The sequence below is a fragment of the Mesoplodon bidens genome (genome assembly GCF_964165515.1).
Source record: "Mesoplodon bidens genome assembly, chromosome: 11".
Lineage (NCBI taxonomy): Eukaryota > Metazoa > Chordata > Mammalia > Artiodactyla > Ziphiidae > Mesoplodon > Mesoplodon bidens.
The window spans coordinates 71778371-71805154 of NC_138167.1; the positions used below are offsets into that span (position 1 = coordinate 71778371).

Consider the following 26784-nt stretch of genomic DNA (forward strand, 5'->3'; position numbering starts at 1 on the left):
AGTCATACATATACATCTGTTCCCATATCCCTTCCCTCATGCATCTCCCTCCCTCCCACCCTCCCCATCCCACCCCTCCAGGCGGTCACAAAGCACCGAGCTGATCTCCCTGTGCTCTGCGGCTGCTTCCCACTATCTATCTACCTTACGTTTGGTAGTGTATATATGTCCATGCCTCTCTTTCGCTTTGTCACAGCTTACCCTTCCCCCTCCCCATATCCACAAGTCCATTCTCAAGTAGGTCTGTGTCTTTATTCCCGTTTTACCCCTAGGTTCTTCATGACATTTTTTTTTTTAATTCCGTATATATGTGTTAGCATACGGTATTTGTCTTTCTCTTTCTGACTTACTTCACTCTGTATGACAGACTCTAGGTCTATCCACCTCATTACAAATAGCTCAGTTTCGTTTCTTTTTATGGCTGAGTAATATTCCATTGTATATATGTGCCACATCTTCTTTATCCATTCATCCGATGATGGACACTTAGGTTGTTTCCAGCTTCGGGCTATTGTGAATAGAGCTGCAATGAACATTTTGGTACATGTCTCTTTTGGAATTATGGTTTTCTCTGGGTATATGCCTAGTAGTGGGATTGCTGGGTCATATGGTAGTTCTATTTTTAGTTTTTTAAGGAACCGCCATACTGTTCTCCATAGTGGCTGTACCAATTCACATTCCCACCAGCAGTGCAAGAGTGTTCCCTTTTCTCCACACCCTCTCCAGCATTTATTGTTTCTAGATTTCTTGATGATGGCCATTCTGACTGGTGTGAGATGATATCTCATTGTAGTTTTGATTTGCATTTCTCTAATGATTAATGATGTTGAGCATTCTTTCATGTGTTTGTTGGCAGTCTGTATATCTTCTTTGGAGAAATGCCTATTTAAGTCTTCTGCCCATTTTTGGATTGGGTTGTTTGTTTTTTTGCTATTGAGCTGCATGAGCTGTTTATAAATTTTGGAGATTAATCCTTTGTCAGTTGCTTCATTTGCAAATATTTTCTCCCATTCTGAGGGTTGTCTTTTGGTCTTGTTTATGGTTTCCTTTGCTGTGCAAAAGCTTTGAAGTTTCATTAGGTCCCATTTGTTTATCTTTGTTTTTATTTCCATTTCTCTAGGAGGTGGGTCCAAAAGGATCTTGCTGTGATTTATGTCATAGAGTGTTCTACCTATGTTTTCCTCTAAGAGTTTGATAGTTTCTGGCCTTACATTTAAGTCTTTAATCCATTTTGAGCTTATTTTTGTGTATGGTGTTAGGGAATGATCTAATCTCAAACTTTTAAATGTCCCTGTCCAGTTTTCCCAGCACCACTTATTGAAGAGGCTGTCCTTTCTCCACTGTACATTCCTGCCTCCTTTATCAAAGATAAGTTGGCCATATGTGCATGGGTTTATCTCTGGGCTTTCTATCCTGATCCACTGATCTATCTTTCTGTTTTTATGCCAGTACCACACTGTCTTGATTACTGTAGCTTTGTAGTATAGTCTGAAGTCAGGGAGCCTGATTCCTCCAGCTCCGTTTTTCGTTCTCAAGATTGCTTTGGCTATTCGGGGTCTTTTGTTTTTCCAAATAAATTTTGAAATTTTTTGTTCTAGTTCTGTGAAAAATGCCAGTGGTAGTTTGATAGGGATTGCATTGAATCTGTAGATTGCTTTGGGTAGTAGAGTCATTTTCACAATATTGATTCTTCCAATCCAGGAGCATGGTATATCTCTCCATCTATTTGTATCATCTTTAATTTCTTTCATCAGTGTCTTATAATTTTCTGCATACAGGTCTTTTGTCTCCTTAGGTAGGTTTATTCCTAGATATTTTATTCCTTTTGTTGCAATGGTAAATGGGAGTGTTTTCTTGATTTCATTTTCAGATTTTTCATCATTAGTGTACAGGAATGCCAGAGATTTCTGTACATTAATTTTGTATCCTGCTACTTTACCAAATTCATTGATTAGCTCTAGTAGTTTTTCGGTAGCATCTTTAGGATTCTCTATGTATAGTATCATGTCATCTGCAAACAGTGACAGCTTTACTTCTTCTTTTCCAATTTGGATTCCTTTTATTTCCTTTTCTTCTCTGATTGCTGTGGCTAAAACTTCCAAAACTAGGTTGAATAAGAGTGGTGAGAGTGGGCAGCCTTGTCTTGTTCCTGATCTTAGTGGAAATGGTTTCAGTTTTTCACCATTGAGGACAATGTTGGCTGTGGGTTTGTCATATATGGCCTTTATTATGTCGAGGAAAGTTCCCTCTATGCCTACTTTCTGCAGGGTTTTTATCATAAATGGGTGTTGAATTTTGTCGAAAGCTTTCTCTGCATCTATTGAGATGATCATATGGTTTTTCTCCTTCAATTTGTTAATATGGTGTATCACATTGATTGATTTGCGTATATTGAAGAATCCTTGCATTCCTGGAATAAACCCCACTTGATCATGGTGTATGATCCTTTTAATGTGCTGTTGGATTCTGTTTGCTAGTATTTTGTTGAGGATTTTTGCATCTATGTTCATCAGTGATATTGGCCTGTAGTTTTCTTTCTTTGTGACATCCTTGCCTGGTTTTGGTATCAAGGTGATGGTGGTCTCGTAGAATGAGTTTGGGAGTGTTCCTTCCTCTGATATTGTTTGGAAGAGTTTGAGAAGGATGGGTGTTAGCTCTTCTCTAAATGTTTGATAGAATTCGCCTGTGAAGCCATCTGGTCCTGGGCTTTTGTTTGATGGAAGATTTTTAATCACAGTTTCAATTTCAGTGCTTGTGATTGGTCTGTTCATATTTTCTATTTCTTCCTGAGTCAGTCTTGGCAGGTTGTGCATTTCTAAGAATTTGTCCATCTCTTCCAGGTTGTCCATTTTATGGGCATAGAGTTGCTTATAGTAATCTCTCATGATCTTCTGTATTTCTGCAGTGTCAGTTGTTACTTCTCCTTTTTCATTTCTAATTCTATTGATTTGAGTCTTCTCCCTTCTTTTCTTGATGAGTCTGGCTAATGGTTTATCAATTTTGTTTATCTTCTCAAAGAACCAGCTTTTAGTTTTATTGATCTTTGCTATCGTTTCCTTCATTTCTTTTTCATTTATTTCTGATCTGATTTTTATGATTTCTTTCCTTCTGCTAACTTTGGGATGTTTTTGTTCTTCTTTCTCTAATTGCTTTAGGTGCAAGGTTAGGTTGTTTATTCGAGATGTTTCCTGTTTCTTAAGGTGGGATTGTATTGCTATAAACTTCCCTCTTAGAACTGCTTTTGCTGCATCCCATAGGTTTTGGGTCGTCGTGTCTCCATTGTCATTTGTTTCTAGGTATTTTTTTATTTCCTCTTTGATTTCTTCAGTGATCACTTCGTTATTAAGTAGTGTATTGTTTAGCCTCCATGTGTTTGTATTTTTTACAGCTCTTTTCCTGTAATTGATATCTAGTCTCATAGCATTGTGGTCAGAAAAGATACTTGATACAATTTCAATTTTCTTAAATTTACCAAGGCTTGATTGGTGACCCAAGATATGATCTATCCTGGAGAATGTTCCATGAGCACTTGAGAAAAATGTGTATTCTGTTGTTTTTGGATGGAATGTCCTATAAATATCAATTAAGTCCATCTTGTTTAATGTATCGTTTAAAGCTTGTGTTTCCTTATTTATTTTCATTTTGGATGATCTGTCCATTGGTGAAAGTGGGGTGTTACAAAGTCCCCTACTATGATTGTGTTACTGTCGATTTCTCCTTTTATGGCTGTTAGTATTTGCCTTATCTATTGAGGTGCTCCTATGTTGGGTGCATAAATATTTACAATTGTTATATCTTCTTCTTGGATCGATCCCTTGATCATTAGGTAGTGTCCTTCTTTGTCTCTTCTAGTAGTCTTTATTTTAAAGTCTATTTTGTCTGATATGAGAATTGCTACTCCAGCTTTCTTTTGGTTTCCATTTGCATGGAATATCTTTTTCCATCCCCTTACTTTCAGTCTGTATGTGTCTCTAGGTCTGAAGTGGGTCTCTTGTAGACAGCATATATATGGGTCTTGTTTTTGTATCCATTCAGCCAATCTGTGTCTTTTGGTGGGAGCATTTAGTCCATTTACATTTAAGGTAATTATCGATATGTATGTTCCTATTCCCATTTTCTTAATTGTTTTGGTTTCATTATTGTAGGTCTTTTCCTTCGTTGTGTTTGTTGCCTAGAGAAGTTCCTTTAGCATTTGTTGTAAAGCTGGTTTGGTGGTGCTGAACTCTCTCAGCTTTTGCTTGTCTGTAAACGTTTTAATTTCTCCATCAAATCTGAATGAGATCCTTGCTGGGTAGAGTAATCTTGGTTGCAGGTTTTTCTCTTTCATCACTTTAATTATGTCCTGCCACTCCCTTCTGGCTTGTAGAGTTTCTGCTGAGAGATCAGCTGTTATCCTGATGGGGATTCCCTTGTGTGTTATTTGTTGTTTTTGCCTTGCTGCTTTTAATATGATTTCTTTGTGTTTAATTTTTGACAGTTTGATTAATATGTGTCTTGGTGTATTTCTCCTTGGATTTATTCTGTATGGGACTCTCTGTGCCTCCTGGACTTGATTAACTATTTCCTTTCCCATATTAGGGAAGTTTTCAACTATAATCTCTTCAAATATTTTCTCAGTCCCTTTCTTTTTCTCTTCTTCTTCTGGAACCCCTATAATTCGAATGTTGGTGCGTTTAATGTTGTCCCAGAGGTCTCTGAGACTGTCCTCTGTTCTTTTCATTCTTTTTTCTTTATTTTGCTCTGCAGCAGTTATTTCCACTATTTTATCTTCCACCTCACTTATCCGTTCTTCTGCCTCAGTTATTCTGCTATTGATCCCATCTAGAGTATTTTTCATTTCATTTATTGTGTTTTTAATCGATGCTTGATTCATCTTTAGTTCTTCTAGGTCCTTGTTAACTGTTTCTTGCATTTTGTCTATTCTATTTCCAAGATTTTGGATCTGGGAAATAGAATCTTGGATCAACTTTACCATCATTATTCTGAATTCTTTTTCAGGTAGACTGCCTATTACCTCTTCATTTGTTAGGTCTGGTGGGTTTTTATCTTGCTCCTTCTCCTGCTGTGTGTTTTTCTGTCTTCTCATTTTGCTTATGTTACTGTGTTTGGGGTCTCCTTTTTGCAGGCTGCAGGTTCGTAGTTCCCGTTGTTTTTGGTGTCTGTCCCCAGTGGCTAAGGTTGGTTTAGTGGGTTGTGTAGGCTTCCTGGTGGAGGGGACTAGTGCCTGTGTTCTGGTGGATGAGGCTGGATCTTGTCTTTCTGGTGGGCAGGTCCACGACTGGTGGTGTGTTTTGGGGTGTCTGCGGAGTTTTTATGATTTTAGGCCGCCTCTCTGCTAATGGGTGGCGTTGTGTTCCTGTCTTGCTAGTTGTTTGGCATAGGGTGTCCAGCACTGTAGCTTACTGGTCGTTGAGTGAAGCTGGGTGCTGCTGTTGAGATGGAGATCTCTGGAAGATTTTCGCCGTTTGATATTATGTGGAGCTGGGAGGTCTCTTGTGGACCAGTGTCCTGAAGTTGGCTCTCCCACCTCAGAGGCACAGCACTGACTCCTGGCTCCTCAATTTGGAATGATTTGTTGTCTATTCATGTATTCCACAGATGCAGGGTACATCAAGTTGATTATGGAGCTTTAATCCGCTGCTTCTGAGGCTGCTGGGAGAGGTTTCCCTTTCTCTTCTTTGTTCTCACAGCTCCTGGGTCTCAGCTTTGGATTTGGCCCCGCCTCTGCGTGTAGGTCGCCGGAGGGCGTCTGTTCTTCGCTCAGACAGGACAGGGTTAAAGGAGCAGCCTCTTCGGGGACTCTGGCTCACTCAGGCCGGGCGGGAGGGAGGGGCACGGAGTGCGGGGCGAGCCTTTTGGGAGGTCTGGGGTCTTCTGCCAGCATTCAGTAGGTGTTCTGTAGGAGTTGTTCCACGTGTAGCTGTATTTCTGGTGTATCCGTGGGGAGGAAGGTGATCTCCGCGTCTTACTCTTCCGCCATCTTACCCAGAAGTACCCCGGCAAAGATTTTTAAAAGCAGACACAGAAAGGACTAAATGCAAAAGAAAAACTTGGTAACCTGGACTTCATAAAATTTTTAAATTTCTGTTTATAAAAAGATCTGCAGATATAGGTAATAGATGTCATATATGTACATATAAATGTGTATACATATGCACATATATACATATTTTTTGTATGTGTAGATAAAATACTCCTAATAACCAGAATATGGAAGTGTGGTCTCATTCTATGGTATAATTTTTTTTTCCCTTGGGATTTTTTTTTTTTTTTTTTTCCGGTGGTACGCAGGCCTCTCACTGCTGTGGCCTCTCCCGTTGCGGAGCACAGGCTCCGGACCCGCAGGCCCAGCAGCCATGGCTCACGGGCCCAGCCGCTCCGCGGCATGTGGGATCCTCCCGGACGGGGGCACGAACCCGTGTCCCCTGCATCGGCAGGCGGACTCTCAACCACTGCGCCACCAGGGAAGCCCGGGATGTTTTTATCTCGAGTAACAATTCACTTTTTTGTAAGAGTTATTTCATTCTGCCAGACTTATACTCATGATGGAAATGAAATGGTAAGCCACAGACTGAGAGAAAATGTTCACAATGTACATATCTGACAAAATACTTATATCCAGAATGTGTAAAGAACTCCTAAAAATAAAAATGTAAACAACCCATTTTTCAAAATGGGACAGAGACTTGAACAGACACTTCACCAAAGAAGATATATTGATGGCCAGTAAACTCAGGATAGTTGCTTATCCTCATTAGGTGTCAGAGAAAATAAAAACACCATGAGTGGGGCTTACCTGGTGACGCAGTGGTTGAGAGTCCGCCTGCCGATGCAGGGGGCACGGGTTCGTGCCCTGGTCCGGGAAGATCCCACATGCCGCAGAGCGGCTGGACCCGTGAGCCACGGCCGCTGAGCCTGCACGTCCGGAGCCTGTGCTCCGCAACGGGAGAGGCCACAACAGTGAGAGGCCTGCGTACCGCAAAAAAAAACAAAAACAAAACAAAACACCGTGAGATCCTATTTTACACCCCCTAAAACGGCTGAGATTAAAAAGATGGACAACAGCCAAAGGTTGGTAAGGATTTGGAGCAACTAGAACTCTCAGATGAAAGGTGCAAAATAGCTCAACCGCTATGGGAAGCTTTTGGACAGTTTCTTAAAAAATTAAACATGTGCCTACCCTATGACTTAACAAATTAACTTCTAGGTATTTTCCCAGAGAGAAAGTGAATCTCTCAATCAACCTTTATCTCTGTCTCTCTTTCTCCTCGCCCCTCCCTTTCCCCTTCTCTCTCTCCACAAAATTACTTAAATAAAACATCCTAAGAGCAATTCTATTCAGAATACCTCCCAAACTGGAAACATTTCAAACATCCATCAACAAGAGAATGTAGTAACAATTTGTGGTTTATTCATCCAGCAGAACACTACTCAGTGATAAAAAACAGAATGACTCTTGATACGTACAACATAGCTGAGTCTTAAAACCATTATGTTGAGGGAAAGAAGCTGTTCAAAAAGAATAATACACAATCACATTTTATATAAAGTTCAGGAATAGCTAAAATTAATATACGATGACAGACATCAGCAGAGCATTTGCCTATGAGGACATGTGGATTGACCAGCAGGGGACACAGGAGAATTTCCTGAGGTGATTGGGGTATACTAAATCTTCTGCCAGTGTATACATTTATTAAAACTCCAAGAATTGTACACTTATGGACTATGCATCTCACTCTAAATTTTACCTCAACAAAAATATAAAATAATCTTAACAAAAAATATAGGTGGGGTTGAATTGCATGATATAAACAATCATTTTTCTCAGTGAGATATTTTGATCTCACATGAACAGTTTGGTTTTTTAAAACTTACTGTATTCTGTTCAGAAAAGGAATGCATTTGTTTATTAATCTGCTGGGGCTGCCATAACAAAACACCACAGCCTGGCTTAAACAACAGAAATTTATTTCCTCACAGCTCTAGAGGCTGGAAGTCTGAGATCAGGGTATCAGCATGGTTGGTGTCTGGCGAGAGCCCTCATGCTGGCTTGTAGACTGTTGCATTCTCCCTGTGTCCTCACATCGTGCGTAGAGACAGAGCAAGCTCTCTGGTGTCTCTTTTTATGAGGACGTTAATGCCATCATGAGAGCACCACCCTCCTGGCCTCATCTAACCCTATTACCTCCCAAAGGACCCCCCTCCAAATACCAGCACATTGCTGATGAGGGCTTCAACATATGCATTTGAAGGACACAATTCAGTTCGCAGCTATAAATATTCTAGAAAATCTGGAAAACATAGGTAAGTGGAAAGAAAAAGAAAAAACAAAAAACCCTGTAGTCGCAGTACCCAAATATAGTCACTGTTAACATTCTGATGTCTTTTTCTTTCCAAAGTTTTATTATTTCAATTTCTATGTGGTTGTAGTCATTCTGTACCTATAATCTTGTATCATGAGCTTTTAAATTACAACATAAAATTTTTTCTGTGTTACTAAAATCCCTTTTTAAATACCTCTTTTTAATAGCCACAGAAGGTTCTGCTGAATGACTGTGCTGCAGTTTACATGTTCATTATCTTGTGGTCAGACGTTGAGATACTTGCCAGTATTTTGCTAGTGTAAATAATACTGTGATAAATACGTTTGTACAAGAGGCTTTTTCTGTAACTCGGATTTCATTCTTGGGATAGAATTCCAGAAAATGGAAATTGTAGGTTAAAAGGGTATGGTCTAATTAGATGTCGCCAAATGCCTTGCCAGAAAGATGATGTCCCACTTTGCACTGCCCCCAGCAGCAGGGCAGGAAGGGGCATCATCTCTTTGCTCTTAAGGGGCTGAGGTCATTTCCACTAATGTGTTTGTTGGCCTGTTTCCATAGGTAAAAAAAGACAGCGGCAGCCGACTTGCGTTGGACTCCCCTGGCTCTTCTGCCCGAGACCCTACCACTCCCTCTCCCTGGCAGCCTCTGTTCTGGGCCTCACCCAGACAATCTGAGTAGGAACAAGCCATCTCATCATTCACAGCCATGAATTTCCTCCGGCGACGCCTCTCTGACAGCAGCTTTGTGGCCAACCTGCCGAACGGCTACATGACAGACCTCCAGCGCCCAGACAGCTCCACCAGCTCCCCTGCATCCCCAGCCATGGAGAGGAGGCACCCCCAGCCCCTGGCAGCCTCCTTCTCCTCTCCAGGATCCAGCCTTTTTAGCTCCTTCTCCAGTGCCATGAAGCAGACCTCACAGGCCCCCTTGGGGCCAATGGAGCCTCCAGGTCCCTCCACGCCTGTTGTTCAAAGGCCCAGGATCCTGCTGGTGATCGATGATGCCCACACAGACTGGTAAGTGGGACTCTGCAGGTGCCCCTTCCACAGGGGCAGGAGAGGAGATGGGGCTTATCTCCCTCGTGGGGAAGAGAGAGGGGAAGAGCTGTGAGAGGTTCTGTGGTATCAGAGACTGGCAGGAGGGAAGGCCACTAATGCCAAGTACCATGGCAGCTACTTTGTGCCACACTCTGTCCAAAGGGCTTTGTATTTAAGGTCTGAAATCTCTCACCTGCAAATCCAAAATCCAAAAAGCTCTGAAACCTAGAAAATAGTTTATAACCCATTTGGCAACAAAACCTGATCTGAAGGAAAGTTAGACTGTAATAGTCTTCATTGTGCTACTCACCGTGCTTGTTCATATGATTTGCTGCAGACATCGTAGTACATTTGATATGGGGTACTGCCCAGAGCCCACTGGAAGTATTATATAATATATGGTGTATGCACTGTATTACTTTTCTAAAAATGGAAAACTTAAAATCTGCAGTAACTCTGGCAAGTTGCTTGACCTCATTCGGCTTCAGCCATGCTCTCTCATTGAATGGGGTTGCTATGAGGGTAAAAGAAACCAACAAAGGCCCACAGTCCTTATCTGAAACCCTTGGGAACAGAGTGCCTGAGTTTGCATCCCTACTCTTTCATGTACTGGCAGTCTTGTTCCAGAACCTGTCCTCTTAACAGCAAAGGTAGGCAGAAATGACAACCCTTCCAGTCTCTTCCCAGGTATGCCCCGCCCCGATAGATGGTAAGCATCCTGGGGGGCAGAGACTGGACACATGTGTCAAGGTTATTGCAGCAGTAGTTCCACAGGTAGTTACTGAGCACTGACTGAGTGCAAAAAACAGTCTTAGGTACTCAGGTAAGTAGTGAACAGGCCCTGCACATATGGAACTGCAGGTGGAAAAGAGGTCTCTACTCCAAATTTTTGGTAGACAGATATGATAAATATTATCATTCCAGTTGGAGACATAGAATTTGCAGTCCAGGAAGTAAACCCAAATGTGGAGACATGGAAGCACACCATCCAGGGCGATTCTGACAGTGGACCCGTGGATGGCCATGGGAGCTGGAGGGCAAGGTTTTCTGCATGCATTTCCAAAAGCTGCTACAAAGTAGGCATCCAGTAAATATGTATTAAATGAATAAATTAATGTATTCAGTTCCCTGAGCATGCCAGGTGCTCTGTTATTCTATCATGGATGTGTGCACTCACATTCATTCCTTGAGAAGTTAACTCAGGTTGGGAATGGTTGAGCCTATGCTTTGGAGTTGGGAGATATTTATAGTTTTCAACGTATTCAATACAGTCAACATTAAAGCATGTCCAGCAGGTTCAGACATTAGCCATTATTTTCCTGCGAAGAAATCACTTCATCTTAACCAGGGTAGTCATGTGCCTGGCCTCTGTTCTGACCCAGTCTGAATCGTCTTCAGTGATGCTGCTTGCTTGAAGGGTCTTACATGAAGCCTTGTCCGTCTCTGCTTATGCTCTTATGTAAAGCATCATATTTAGGTTCTGAGCCAAGGGGTTGATTTCTGCAGCGGTGTTGCTTCCATGCACGCTTACCTGTGCAATCCTGCTGCCTCCCTGCCTGGTAATCAGAATGCATACATGGCCTTTGCAGTCCTCTGTTTCTCTTTAACCCAACGTGACCTTGATTTTGAGTGTTCTCTGCAGACTGTGTTATCCCTGGTTCAGTCAGGGATAACATGGTATGGTGATGGGGGGTATTTGTCAAAAAAGTTGCTTCCTGTGTGGAGGCTGACCTAATAAATGGCAGCATGGTGCAGTGGTTAAGAACTCAGACTTCAGGGCTTCCCTGGTGGCGCAGTGGTTGAGAATCTGCCTGCTAATGCAGGGGACACGGGTTCGAGCCCTGGTCTGGGAAGATCCCACATGCCGCGGCACAACTGGGCCCGTGAGCCACAGCTACTGAGCCTGCGCATCTGGAGCCTGTGCTCCAGCAACAAAAGAGGCCTCGATAGTGAGAGGCCCGCGTACCTCGATGAAGAGTGACCCCCCGCTTGCCACAACTAGAGAAAGCCCTCGCACAGAAGTGAAGAACCAACATAGCCAAAAATAAATAAATAAACAAATGTGGGTTTAAAAGAAAAAAAAAAAACTGGAAATCATAACAGTCCTTTATAAAAAAAAAAAACTGGAAATAATAACAGTCCTTTATAAAAAAAAAAAAAAAAAAGAACTCAGACTTCAGAGCTGTCTGGATTCAAATCTCTACCCCATAATAGCTATATGACCTTTGAACGTTAACTGCATCTAAATGGGAATAAAATAGTACCTACCTGTAGAGTTAATATATGTAAGTGCGGTTAAAATCTGAGTTACTGTAGAAGTGTTTAGGATGTGTCTAGTAGACAGTAAGTGCTATTTAAGTGTGTGTTATTATTGCAGCCTATTGTTACCTTCTGTGCAATATTAATCATCTCGACAGCAGCTCCTGTAGGCATGCCTATTTAATTTCTTTATGCCCAATATTAGGCAGAGTGGATTAGGATTTACCCCTGTTGTACTAAGGTTTTCTAATGATCACTCTTCCCTGCTAGCTCTCAGATGATAAAGTTGGGTCTTATTAATTAATGTCTGTCCCCCACAGTGCCCATATGGTGTGTAGTGTAGTGTAGGCGCACAGTGAATGAGATTGAAATGCCATGAATAGCCTCAGCCAAGTAACATTTAAATTTTGACTTTGGTCTTCAATCTCTCTAATCCACAGGCAAGACCAATGTGTGAATTTTAGGCTGTGCACCCTGGTGGGGGACACAATTTTTGGCCAGAGGAATTTCTCCCAGTCTGTTTCAGTCACGCTTTTCATATGCCCATAGGTTAATTAGGTCTTGAGAACAGCAGTCCTTTTCTTGCCTCTCAGTGGTTAAAAAAGTGGAGAGGTGAGAAACTGAGACTCATTATGTCACCTGGAAGTTGGCTCTGTACTCGCTGGATGTTTGTGACAGAGATTTCCTACCCACACGTAACAGCTTCTCCTATAGAACTCCATCCTAGATCCTTTAAGAACTTGCAGGCCTTTCCAAATACATTCCCAGCTTCCCAGATTGATGCTGGCTGCCTTAAACCCCAATCCTTCCCTGCAGAGTTCCCGAAGCATGCCTGTCCCCCTGATACCAGGAGTGGCCAAGAGGTGGCGGGCCAGCCCCACTGTCCCTGGGTGGCTTTGGCAGAGCCTCGCTGCCTGGGGTCAGCCCTCTGCCCAGCCCCTCCTTCATTGTGCAAACTGTTTCCTGAGAGGAAGAGGTTGTTGGAGGGGGAGAAGCCAGCTCACACAGCCCCTTTCTTCCTCCTTTGAGATGGTAATGAGCGGGGAGAAGACCCACCGTCTGGACTGAGAGTGAATCCGCCGGGAACAATGTGCCTCCCTTTTCTTCCTTGTCAGCCCCAGTTCCTTCTCTCTGTCATCGCTTTCCAGGTCCAGGACCCTGCTGCAGAGTCAGGTTTCCTCGTGGGTAAGAGAGTTGCAGGAACCTCCCACTCTTGCTTCCTGACAGGCCAGCTTGCATACTCTCTGAACCAGCCTGGGCCCCCCAAGGAGGATCTGATACCTGGCCAGTGAACGGGAGAAGGGGCGTGAGGTGGGGAGGGGAGGACTTTTCATCTTCTGAGGAGACACAGAGGGTCCCAGTGCCACCTTTTCTGGGAAGAAGGACTCATGGCCGAGCATTTTAAGATCCCACCAGCTTTTGGGGTTGCCCCAGAGGTGAGCCTGGCTACATCAAGGATGTTGGGGAGCTTTGGATCAGGATCACCCCCCAATAAGGTCTGGCTCAGTAGTAGTTCTGAACTAAAGCTGGTGCTGTCCTCTGGGATGATGGGAGTTCAGTCAGCCTTGAGAACCACAAGGGAAAGGAGAAATAAAACAAAAGCATTTCAAGCTCAGTTTTCTTCAGCCCTACTTGCGTAGAATTTTCCAGCAGTTTCACTGGTCTCAGGCCTCTAGCCTTGACCTCACCGCCTGGTTACCTTTTATGTTACCACCAAAGTATCATCTTTCTGAAAATACAAATCTGATCAGTTTGCTCCCACGCCCCACCATGTATCCCCTTTTGTAACCATTTGGTGGTGCATCGTTGCCCTCAGGTTCAAAGTCAGAGTCATAAGCAGGTCTGCCCTCCTTCTAGTTCTGCCTCCAACTCCACTTCCTGCTTTGCTGCTTATTCCGCAGGAATAGCAATGATTTGTAGTTTTCAAACACACCTCGGCCTTAGCACATTCTGTTCCCTGCTACCTGGAATACCCTTCCCTATCTTGTTCACCGAGCCAATCTCCATTCATCCTTAAAAGCCTGCTCAAGCGTCACGTCTTCTCTGAATTCTTCCCTGACACACCTACCCTGCCAACAGTGCTAATAACTACCTCCTTTGATAACTTATATTCCATTGTGTCACTGCAGCACACATGACACTGTATTATAGTTAGCTTTAGGTGGCTGTTTCTTCTGCAAGAACAAGGTATATGTCTTATTCTTTTTTGTATCCCTGGTGCTCAACACATAGTATATTTTCAGTTAGCATATGTCATTGTTCCCAACCCAGTCCAATCAGGACAACCTTTATTGGGCATCATTGGGAGGGGTTTCCAGTTTTACTCACCTGTGTATAAAGTCTTGGCTCTTTATTTTCCAGTACATAGCTAGAATAACTGTAAGGCAGCTGTTTGAGATTCATAAACAGATGAATTTTTAAATTACTAACAGAATGTACTGGAACCCTAGGTTTGATTTTTCAAAAGGAGAACATTGAATATGACCCCAAGAAAGATTGTTCATAACCAGGTCAGGGTTGAGTGTACTTCCTTGCTCTCAGTTTTACCTGCAAGGTCTCAGGAGCCCGAATGGGCTTGGGGAGGGGATGTTGGGGTGAAGGGGGCATAGAGCAGCTAAGCCTTGGCCTCCACCCCTCCCTCCAGTGGCCTCTGGAACCCTCCTCTCCTCTCGCCTGACCAGTGGTCCTTGTTCCCAGAATGTCTGCTATTCCCTTTCAACAATTATCTATTGTTACCTTCACTTTTATTCTCCACCCTTCCCTAGGATTTCTTTTTTATTTTATTTGTTGAGGAAATGAAAAGAGGATTCTTAGTTTGAAACACCCCTTAACTACTATGCTTTCAGCCTGGCGTTTGTGAGGCTATACCATTCTACTAAATGATGGCTAATGATACTCATTAAAGCACAGTGTCCATGTCTAGATTCTCCAAGAGTTCTTATGCTGTGTGATAATTTGTGTCCCCATGACCACCAACCCACGCATGCCTACTTGCTATCTTTGTATCCCAGCGCCTAGAACAGGGCAGGCAGATAATAGGTGCTAGGAAACATCTGTTGATTGAGTGAGTGATTTGAAGGTGATGTTATTGGTAATGACAAGGGTGAAGGTGTGACAGTGAAATTGAGGAGTGACCTTGGTGGTATTCTTCAACCCTCTTTTTCCCTCTCTCACTTACTACTCAATCCAACAGAAAGTCACAGTGGCCATGGCGAGAGTATTTACACCATGGAAATTGGCAAGTGCTACACCAGGCATTTAGGTCTCCCCAGAGAGCAGGTTGTTAAGCATTTGCCAGCACACCGCTGCTCGTTGCACTTCCTGATTTTACTGGGGAGCATTTTACAGGTGAGGAAGCAGAGCACAGACAGACCAGGCACCTGCTTGAGGAACCAAAGCCAGGAGAGTGGTAGGCTGGGACTTGGATGGAACTAACTTTTTAAAAGGCATTTCGCATGGTGACCTGCCTCCTGCTGACCACTGCCCAGGGTTTTAGTGTTTTGCATGAGGTAGGTGCTGAAAAATCTTGGTTGAAAAATGAATGAACACACAAATGAATAGAACAAACCACGAGCTCCTTGGGAATAGGATCATGTCCTCATCATTGTCATATGGCGAAAACTTGTGCACTTTCTGTGACCAGACATTGTGCTAAATAGTTTTCATAGATTCTCTAATTTAATCCTCCCAACAACTGTATGGAGTATTATTACTATTCTCATTTTAATAATAAGGAAAACTGAGGCTCTGAGCCCAAAATGAGAGCAGATGCTGGTGGCACCTGGATCAGCTCAGGCCATCCAGCTGACAAGGCTGGGCATCCCTATTCTCTTATCATTCTTCCCTCTCCCACCTGAGCACAGGGTGTCAGCCCATGGAGCAGGGCTCTGGAGCCTCACATGTGTGCACGCACCCACACATGCTCGGTGTCTGAGGGCAGGACTGCTTGTTACAGCACTGTGGCCAAGCACAGGATCCTGGTGGCCTCATCCTCAGAGGAAAGCACCCACCTCGAGTTAGGCAGCCCTGCCCTACCAGTGCCTTTGGGCAGCCAGAATGTTAAGGTGCCAGGGGAAGAGGGGCTTCCCGCAGCCAACCAGACACTTGTGAGCTTAGCCTTGGAAGTTGGACCCTTTGCAGAAGTGGCCCTTGGACTATTTTCCTCTTTTTAAAGCACCAAGGGAGCTCCAACAGGGTCTTTTCTGTTCTTTTCCCCTGTGTTTTGATATTAAAGTGTGATTTCCTAACACATGGCTGACATGATTCCCCAAGAGAGTTAAAAATCGGGAAGAAGATAAAATGCAGAGAACTCCGGGCTGGCAGGTGGCAGGTCAGGATTGAAATGCCAGCTCTGCCACTCACCTGCTCTGAGGTCTTGGCCAAGCTGCTTTACCTTTCTGAGCCTCCGTTTCATCATGTGTAAAGTGGGTTTATAATGCCACCCCCTTCACCATACCACTAAGCTCACAAGGAGGTGTGAGGCTCCAATGAGAGCAGTCTGTTCCTCTCGTTCATGGACGTTTTTCAGTGTGATGGTTTGTTTACCTGTGATGCAGTTCTGCTCTAGAACATCAGCTCCAGGAGGTAGAGTTTAGACCTGTCTTGTTTAACCACCGTATCCCCGGAGCCTAGCACAGTGCCTTGAACTTGGTACAATAGGATAAATGGAGGATATAATTAACAAGCAAATGGATGCTTTTGCCAAGGCTGTTATTATTATTAAGGGAAAGTTCAGGATTGAGGATGCCCTGGGGGAGAGCCTTTCTCAGAAAGCACTCAGCTGCCCTGGAATTCGGGAAGGGTACCAGACACTTCCATGCTATTCCCCAGGCTCCTTCCTCCTTCCTGCCCAGCTGATAACTCAAAGGCTCCAGCCTCCACCTTAGAGTTGATCTGCTTCAGGCTGCTTGAGTGAAGGTGCAAGACACTGCAGGGTGTCTTGGCAGCCCCTAGAAGCCTTGCTGTGACCTAATTGTCCCCAGGGTGACCAGGACTTTCCACTTCCCACTGTGCCACCTTCTGGGGGGGGGTTGGGGAGCAGCATTAACTCAGAACTGGCATCACCAGCAGAGGTTTTGGGTAGAGTTGTCGGTTTTAGCCAATAAAAATACAGGATGCCCGATTAATACTTAGATAAACAATGAATCAGTATAAGTATATCCCATGCAATATTTGCTATAGACTTATTTATACTGCAAAATTATCTGTTGTCTACCTGGGATTCAACTTTAACTGGATGTTGGGACTTCCCTGGTGGTCCAGTGGTTAAGACTCCGTGCTCCCAATGCAGGGGTTCCGGGTTCTATCCCTGGTCAGGAAACTGGATCCCGCATACCACAACTAAGACCTGGGGCAGCCAAATAAGTAAATAAATATTTTTAAAAATATATTAAAAAAAATTTAACTGAGTGTCCACTAGTTTATCTGGCCACGCTACTGATGGAGGTGGCAACGAGAGACAGTGCCCAGCCCTGCTAGCATGCTCCCAGTGAGAGGCTGGCCTTGGCATATTTTTGCTTTCTGGGTGGGGAGCCAAACCAGGCTCCCCCAGTCGACCCCATGCTCAGGAAGCAGCTTTCCCTGCCTGTGATGAGGACTGAACAATCTCAGTTACTAGCAGGGCAGGAGCAAAACCAAGTGGGCAGTATCGAGGCAGGCTGCCTGGGCCCCCGTTCTCTCACTCACTTATGTGACCTTGGGCAAGTCTGACCTCTGAGCCTCACATTCCTCAGTTGTAAGGCAGGATCGGATCGTGGCACATCTTTCACGAGGGGTCACTATAGAGTTAGAGATGATGGCATAGGTGGGGCTAGTACTGGGCTTAGCTGCCATACAGGCACTGAAATGGTAACTGGTATTAACAATTAATTTCAACCACTAATTGCTAGTGAATATAATAGCGCTGGGAGCCAGGGGGAAGGAAGCCACTTGGCATGTTTCTCGGTTCAGCTGGATATGATTGAGAGCTGTCTCCTAGAAGCCCTGGAGGAGGGGTGTCTGGATGCTGGTAGGCTGGCACACTCTCTACTCTGAAGATGGGAAGATGGGGCCGAGCTGGTCCCCTCCTCCTGGAGTTGGCTGGGGGTGCTCAATGGGGGATACACACCTCTCTGTTGAAGACACTTGGCTCTGGGAAACAAAATCCTTATGCCTCCCTCCACCACTTCCCCTACCCCTAAGACTCTCCTTGAACAAGGACGGGCCCTGCCGGTTCCCTGTGGGGAAATCCAGAGTGGAGGGAGAGGGAGCTAAGAAAGTCTTGATGAGAGGGGTCTTGCCACCCTCCTACTCCCTTCACCTGCTGACTCACAGAGGCCACCTCACACAACCTGGAGTGGTGCTGGACTTCTGGGCTCGTCCTTCCACTCTGGGCACCCTCTGCCACTCCCCCTCCCTCCGCCCTGGTGCCTGGGCGGGGAGGGGCCTTGGGCATTCCCCAGCAGCCTGCCCCGTCGCCTGGACACCAGCACCGTTTTCCCAGGCCCGGCCCCTTTTATCAGGAGGACAATGTACACACACAGTGAGGGCCTTGTGTGGCACCCAGGCCCCGAGCCCTTTGACTTGAGGAATTTTTCAAGTGCTGACCTCTCTCCGTGAGGTCTCCCCGCCATCCAATCCAGAGGCCTGGTGCCCCTGCTGCTTCCTACCCTGCTCTTGCAGGGAGAGAGGGAGAGAGGGGAAAACAGTGAAGAGTTGTCTCCTGCCCTGGTAGAGTCTTCACCCTCAGACTGTGGCTAGGAAATCTGGGGGAAGTGTCTTTGAGCAGAAGGGAATGTGGGGAGGAATCTGATATGTGCTGTTTCTTCCTAAGTTCTCCTTTCTCTGCTGATGCTGTGAGATCTCAGTGGAGCCACTTTCCTCTCTGGGCCTCAGTTTCTTCATAAGTCAAACAATGACAATAGACTAAGATCACGGTCCCCAAAACACTGTTTCCATCAAAATGACAGACTACCAGGCACCACCCTACACCTTCTGTATTGGATAGAGTTCTTTGTTTGCAAGAAAAAGAAATTACTTTGGCTGACTTAGGCAAAATGGGAGTTTATTGAAAATATGTGGGAGGCTCACAGAATGAAAAGAAAAGCCATGAAGACCCGAGTTTAGGAGAGGTCAGGACCCAGGGCTCTGCCAGGACCTAAGAGTCAGGGACTTGGGGACAGTCTCTGGAGACGTCAGCTCCTGTTTCCTCCCAACCTTGTGCCTCTCTGCTCAAAAATCAAATTCCTGAGCAAGAACAAACCTGGCTGGTTCCACAGTGTGTCCTGGGGACACTTGGGGACAGTCCCATCAAGACTGTGTGCAAGAGAGAGGCTTGGTTCCATGTGTGCAAGTGCAGATAGAGGTGCTGTTACTAGAAGTCAGAATGGGTGCAAGACAGGCCACACTGAGATGTACCCCTAGAACTACAGAGTTAAAATATCCAGAGGAGAGCTCAGGAAACTTTTTTTAAATGATGAAGAGCCAAGTTTAGAAACCACTGAGCTAGAGGACTGGTTTCATGTGGCTCCCAACTGGTAGAACTGAGGCCAACGAAGCAGACAAATAGGGAGACGTGTCAGCTCAGTGCACAGAATGGTAAAGTCATCCAAAGACCACGTGGGCTTCCCGGTGAGGGAGTGAGCCCCCTGTCACTTGCAGGTATTCCAGTACAACTGGGCTGGTGATTTGGGAGGAACAATGCAGAAGAGGCTCACACTCTAAAAGAGTCAGCCTGCAAGCCCTTAAAGGAGGCTCAGACCTGCAGCTTTTCATTTTCCCCACTCTGGCTTTGTGTCTCAGTCACTTTTCCTGCCTTTGCCCTGCTTTTTTCTGAAGAGTTCAGCTGTTCAACTTCTGAGTCTTCCCTCACCCTCCAAAATGTGGTTTTCTCACCTAGGTCCTCCTCTTCCGAAGGAGTCCCTCAGATGCCATGGGCTCTCCTAGCAGTAGCTGTTCCTGTTCCTCCAGACTTCACCTGCCTGGTTATAGCCTTGCCCTGTGGGAGGCATGTCACTGGGTGCATGCCGGCCTCATTACAGAATGTCTTTTCTCCTGGGTCCTGTGGAAGCCTGCCTGGGATGTGTTTCCTTGACAGGAGGGAGGCTGTAATGGCAAGAGAGGGGATGGTGCTTTGTGTCCATTTTCCTGACCTCCAACTCTGAGTTGGGAGAAGGGGTGGACGTGTGGGCTTCCTGAGGGTTTGCATGGAGCTAATTGCCATTTTCATAATGGAATTTGTTAAATTAGGGGTTGCCTGTGCAGTTGCTCACAGGAGACAAGGTGGTCAGTGAGTGAAGAGGCAGGTGTTAGGAAAAGGCACGGGCACAGAGAAATATTTCCCTGCTACAAGGAAAACAACAGCGCAAGCTCCATGACAAATGTATCTGCCACTTGACTCTGGCTGCAGAGAGACAACAGGGAGCAGTGGGAACTATTGAGTGTGGGAACTGATGCCCTCTGAAGGCACTAGCTGCCGTCCACTCAGCCAGTTTTTGCCATGTGGGAATACAGGTGTGGTGTTGCCCAGTTACTGATTTTCAGGGGAAGCCAGAAATCTGAATTCTTTATATGAATTTTCTATTTTAAAAGTATGTAATTTAAGTCCAACAAAACAAGACTGTGGACTCCATGAGGTTTGCCAGTTGGCAACTTCTGATGAAGACAGGAGTCAGGGTAAATATTCCTCATCTGGACCTGTCTCCTGGCTAGACCAGGAGCACCAGGATGGCAGGGGGCTGTTTTGTTCAGCATAATTCCTAGGGACTAGCACAGTGCAAAGCACATAGTAGACCCTGGATGGATGGGTGGATGGGTGGATGGATGGGTGGATGGATGGATGGGTGGGTGGATGGATGGGTGGGTGGATGGATGGATGGACGGGTGGACGGGTGGGTGGACGGGTGGACGGGTGGACGGACGGGTGGATGGGTGGATGGGTGGATGGATGGATGGATGGGTGGATGGCTGGATGGATGGGTGGGTGGGTGGGTGGGTGGATGGATGGATGGATGGGTGGATGGATGGATGGATGGGTGGATGGATGGATGGATGGGTGGATGAATAAGCGCATGGGTAATTGGATGGCTAGATGGATGAATAAGTGGAGGGAGGGAGGAGGAGGGAAAATGACTTCTCACAGCTTTCTCCTTCTGTGCCCTGCCCTTCTCACCTTGACAGGCCTCACAGCCCCTTTCTAAATCAAACACTTAATATTCTCATGGTCCCCTTCTTCTCATCCTCCTTATACCATCTAAACCCCTTTTACGGATGATCAGATACAAGTCACTTGCACCTTGGTATGAATTACCTTTCAGTGTGTAACCATTTTCATGGGCATTTCCCCAGGTTGAGCTCTTAATAGATGCTCATTAAATGTTTGCTGAGCGAACAGCTTAGCCTTCTAAATGTGAACTATCTTGGTGGAGTGAAGGCTGTGGATTTTCAGAATTCTGTGGGAATGAGGGTGACACAATGTTGTGTCTTCGGAGAGAAGAGGGCTAGGAACTGGGAGATAACATTCTAGCATAATCTCTGCTGTCAGAATGAGTGGGTAGCTGACGATTTTGTTTACCCTAAAGGCTGGTGCTGGGTGGGAAGAGGAGCTCCCAGGCGGCAGCCAAGGCAGGTTTCCATCATGCTAGACATGAAGCAGGAGTTCCATTTAGAGCAAGGAAGATACTGCCACCTTCCCCTAAATGCTGTGTCACTTCCTCAGGTACATGCCCACTTGTTGAAGGACAGGAGGGAAAGAGATGAACAGTGAACACTTGCCAGGTGTCAGGGATCTCATTCATGGGGCCTTACAGCAGACATAGTGATACATAGTGATGTGCTTACTTTTTCAAATGAGACTGGGGCTCAGGAAGGTTGATGTTTGTCTGAGGCAGCACTAGGAAATAAAGAGCAGAGCTGGAGAGGACCTGGGTCTGTCCTCTGCTAACGCTGGCAGTGCCTGCCCCCGTCTCTACCTGGAGGGTGAAGTCCACCCCAGCAGCCCACCAGTGAGCAGCCCACTTGCTGGCACGCTTTTGGCAGGTTCCCAGAGGCCTTCACATCTGCGTCCTCATTTTATCCTCATGACCCTATCTGTGGGTGGATCTTCCCATCCCCACCCTGTCGATAAGGAAGCAGAGGCTTGTTCAAACGTTGCAGGTGCCCGAGCTGCAAAGTCAAATCTAGGTCTTCTGCTGCATGCCTGTCGCTCATTTTTCCTGCATATTGGGAGACATGCCCCAGGAAGCTTCATCAGCCCCCTGAGCGCCACCAGTGCCTGCCCAACTCATTTGTCCTTGTATGTGCCTTTCACACACACACACACACATCAGACCTTCTCAGATTCATCTTTGCAGCCCTTTGTCCTGGTAAAGGATAAGTACCAAACATTGGATGGATGGATGGATGGATGGATGGATGGATGGATGGATGGACGGACGGACAGATGGATGGATGAACTGGGCCACTTCACCAGGGAAGTAGCCCCTGGCTCTCAGACTGGGCTGGGTCCCTTTCTGTGGGCTGACCTGCTCTTTGGGCTAATGCCCTGCGTGGTCATTGTCCTTTATGGGTCTCTCCCTCCTGTTAGGTAGTAAGCCCCCTGAGGCCAAGAACTCAGGGATGAGGATGTTATCTTCATCCCTGTTTCCTTAAAGTCTGCAGGCTGGAGCACACAGTAGATGGTTAGTACAAGTGTATTAAATGTCTTCCAAAGAAGCCTTCCCTCGCCACCCCAGGTCAGATCTCCCTGCTCCCTACTTCCTACCCTGTACCACCCTGTTCACTGTATTCATCATTTCCTTTTCACCTGGTTAGTTTCCTGACTTTTCCAAGAGCATGTTAGCTCCACAAGAGCAGGGACTGTATCAGCCTTTCCTCTCATGCCTAGTAGGGTGCCCAGTCCTTACGAAGCTCAGTAAGTAGTGGTTAAATGAGGGAGTGAATAAATGATGTGAATTGTGATCAGAGCTGCCCACACAAATCTCCTTCCCTATTGCTGTTGGAAGCCTACGAGGGGACATTCATCATATCATGTGGCTCGGGGCCCTAGTATGTCTCACTTCCTCACCTTCACAGATCCCTGTACAGGTGCAAGGGGCCTTGTCACTCTCAGAGGGTCCCTCCCTGTCCTAACTCACTGGAGCCCCCCCAGTTGCAAAGAGGTACGATGAGGCTGCCCCATCATTGGAGGGTCCCCTCTGGCAGTGGGAGGGGACCAGGAGGGTTAGCTATTCTTAGGAGTAGATAATGGAGTTAGAATGGGATCTCTGAGTTGGAACTCTGTGTTCAAAGGCCCTGCTTTTGTCACACCTTCATCCATCCAGCCTGTCATGTGACCCTCCTCACCTTGCTCACTGAGAAAACCCTGAGTGTGTCCACCTTCAGGCTTCTCCTGTGTGGTCTGTCATCCATCTCCCCCAGCTTCTGTCCAGGCCACAAATGAGCAGTGGGCATGTTACATCAGAAGTAAGAAAACCTGTTTCTAGGGCCAGATCCCTGCCTTCGTTCTCCTCCAGCTACTCTGAGACAGAACATCCCTGACCCTCTCCTCCCCAAGAAGGGCCCCGCCAAGGCCTAGCCTCACTGGCTGTACATCCCAGATGGGATTTATGAGAAGGGGGCTGCTTGGACACAGGTGGATGCTGTTTGTGCTAATTCTCCTCTTCTGCCCGTGCTGCCATGAAAGAACTCGCCATCGCTCCCCATAAATCTTGCTCACTCACCACATCCCGCCTCCCCAAACTAGGGATTTCCCACCCCAGGCAGCACTGGTTTTATAATATTCTCCTTCCTGGTGCCTCTAATGTGGCAGTAAAATCCAAGACCACCCACAGAGATGGAAGCTTTGTAGACTCAAGAGCTTCCCCCAACCCCTTCCCAAGGCCAAGGACCTGACTGATTGTCCAAGGACTTGACTGACTGGCCTGTGGATTCAGGAATCTCATTATGAGGATAAACATATTAGGGCATTAGGAAGAGGTCTGCATTAGGAAGACAGAGACCTCAGGCACAGTGGGGTCGACCATTTTGCCCGAGGTCAAACAGCCTGGCAATGACACAGGCAGCAACCCCAGCCCCCAGGGCATCTGGAATTCCAGACCATCCCTACCCTTTCCTCTGCCAGACAGAACTGTTCAGAAGCTGCTCAAGCCTGAATGAGCCCCAGGCAAGGAGGCAGCAGTCTGTGTGGCCTGTCAGGAGACAAGACTTCTGACTCTCGGCCAAGCAGGGGGAGGGACTGCCTGACCCTCAGCTTCAGCCTGAGTCCGTCTGGCAGGCCCTGTAGTAAACATTCCAGAGATGGGCAAAACAAGTGTTTTTCCTGAGAAGGTGAGGCCCGTGGAGGCTAGAGATGCTTGGGTGGTATTGGTGTAGTGCTCTGAGTTCTGAGTTCGAATCCCGTCGAGGGCTGCTGGTTGTGTGTGTTGGACACTGAATGGTGACCCCACATGGTAATGGGTATGGATTTGTAAGTGTGTTACAGCATTGCACCAGTAGATGGCAGTAGAGCAATTGGAGCACTGGATGCCCCATGGCCTATCCCTGGAAACATTATTCATTTACCCATTCAGCAAACATTCCTTAAACATGTGCCTGTGCCCTGGCACGTTGTGCTGCTTTCTGGAGATTCAGTGAGCATCAAGACACGGTTTCAGGTTTCCAGGAGCTCACAGACTAGGTGTACAGGGGCAGGGGACATGTCATTCCAACACACAGTGATATGTGTTATATGGTTGTTAAGTAGAGCGCCCCGTGGGAACCCAGAGGAGGGACACCTAACCCAGCCTCGTTAGGGGGGTGCTTTCAAAGAAACAGTAGCAGGGATCTCGAACATGAGAAAGAGGTAACCAAGCAGAGAAGGAGAGAAAGCAAACACAAAGGCTCAGAGTCATAAAAGCATAGGAATCACAGGAAGTTGAGTGTGTGCAGTAGGTGGGCAGAAAACCAGAGAAGAAATGGGCCATAGGTTAACAGGGTCCAGATCATGAAGGTTCCCAGAAAGTCTAGCTGAATCCTGAAAATCTTTAAGCACAAGGTCTAACTCACCATTGCTGCTTAGAGGCTCTGTGTGACTTTGAACCTGTGGGGGCTAGTCCTGGCCCTGCTGCTCCTCAGGGTGGACACTGGGGTCAAATCAATAGGAGGAGGGACGTGAAGGACTTGCAGGCCTTCGGTACCAGTGCCGCCTATTTATCATCAGCAGCATCACCAACTTCTTATTGCGCTAACGGGGCAGATCAAAGTGAGATGAACTGTAATTCTTTTCTGTAACCCCCATGAGGGTAGGATTATGTTTGTTTGTGGGTCCCCACGTACGGCACCTGTAGCCACAGCGTACACACCCAGTGGTTTCTTTGCTGTCATTGTTGATTCTGTCTCAGACCCTGGGCTGTATACTTTGGAGCTTACTCTGTGCCAGGAACCATTCTAAGTGCTTTGTACGTCGTGTCTCATTTAATCCTCACAACACCCCTGTGGGATAGTTACTGTGATTATCCCTGCTTCCCAGGTGTGGAAACTGAGGCACACGGAGGTTGAATGAGTTACCCAAGGTTACACAGTGAGTGAGTGGTGGCGCTGGGATTGCATCCATGTGGTCTGGCTCTGAGCCCACACACTACTTACTGCCCTTCAGGTACAGGATCAAGTGAATTTCTCACCACACCTTGGCTGGCACATGTTATCAGCACTTAACAAATGACAAAACTATGACCTGGAGGGGTTAAGTTCCTTGTCTTGGAACATGCAGTGAGTTGTAGAGCTAAGACTTTGCCCAAGCCTCTGTGATTCCAGATCCATGCTTTTCCCAGTATACCAGTGATTTCATTCATTAGTTACCATTCTGAGGTCCCAGGATCATCCAGTACTTCTTGTAAACCCAAGTGACAGGGACCCCTGCCCTAAGTCATACTCTGGCCCTTACTAGCTATACTCCTGACAACAAAGGAGGACCCTGCAAATTGCACCCTTTGATCATGCAGTGGGTACCCAGACCTGTAGAAATCCCTGCCCATAGGGACCCAGGCCCAATTCCAGGGCCTGTGTAGGCCAATTCCCGGATCCATCCTCCCCAGACATGGCCAAGGCACTGTTGATGGGGGTGTGGGTGAGGAGATGAAGCTTGGCCATGTGGGCTGGGTCATCCACATGCATGCACAAGAAGCCCCAGTGATGCAGGAGAGGAGGGTGGGAGGAGAATTAGGAAGGACGATGGAAACCAAGAGCTGGCAACCCCCATGCCACCATGTTCTGGGTGGATCTCCAAGAATTCTGAGAAGTTTAAATTCTGACCCTTCCAGGTCATTATGAAGTTATGTTGGTCAGGGAAGGAAGATAGGCATGTTTTATTTAAATGTTTGCTAGCTTTATCAATTTTAAATATCAGGCATATGATACATAGGCTTCCATTTGTTCTTTTGTCCCAAGCCCTACAAATATTAGAGGGGGGTCTTATCCCAGGGTCTGGGGTTTGCCAGCACTACCTTTAAGGATTCATAAAATTCACAAACTACATGAAAAGGTTCTCTTTGCATGAGGCTGGCTGCACACACATTTTGTTGAAGACCGTCCTGGGAGAAAAAAACAAATCTTGCTTTCAAGTCACACTAATAACTCCTCTTCCCATAAAGTTCTACCTACTTGACATCTAAGCCAGTCAACATTATAAGAAAAAGTGGCATTAATATTACAGCCATCAGTCAGTGACTGAGGCAGTCTTGGAAAGAGATGAACTCCACTGGCATCTGCTAAGTGTGGATAGACTTCAGAAGCAGAGAGACTGCAGCTTGGTCAGAGAATTTGTAGCAAAGGTTCAATCTGGAAGGTTGAAAAAAGAGGTGGCAACATCGATGTTCCAGGGAAAAGAATAGAAGAAGAAACTAAGCAGAAGACTCTTGGATGTAACATTACTGATGAGAACTCAATCATGTGGCCATACCTAGCTAAATGGAGAGTTGGGATATACATTTCTTGGTGCCAGTCTATATAAACACTCTCACTGTAGGCAAAGAGAAGAATTGGGATTGGGAGCAAAGAGCTGTCTGTGCCCCGGGGAAAGTCTATGGAAGTGCTTAACACAGTGCTCAGATTATAGCAAATCACTGAGAACTATTAGTTTCATCATACCAACAACCAGAAAGAGCAGATGGAAACTCGTATTACTTTTGCTTTGTGGGAGGGCATCTAAA

At 46.0% G+C, this 26784-nt stretch overlaps 1 protein-coding gene across 1 annotated transcript in view; it reads left to right on the forward strand.

The window, feature by feature from the left end:
* The window catches only part of SYN3 (synapsin III), a 455663-nt gene that overhangs the window by 36195 nt on the left and 392684 nt on the right, over positions 1-26784 (forward strand). Inside the window, exon 2 of the mRNA XM_081249878.1 lies at positions 8886-9343. Coding sequence (XP_081106004.1) covers positions 9033-9343 — 311 coding nt within the window. The 5' untranslated portion in view covers positions 8886-9032. The remainder of the gene's footprint in view (positions 1-8885; positions 9344-26784) is intronic.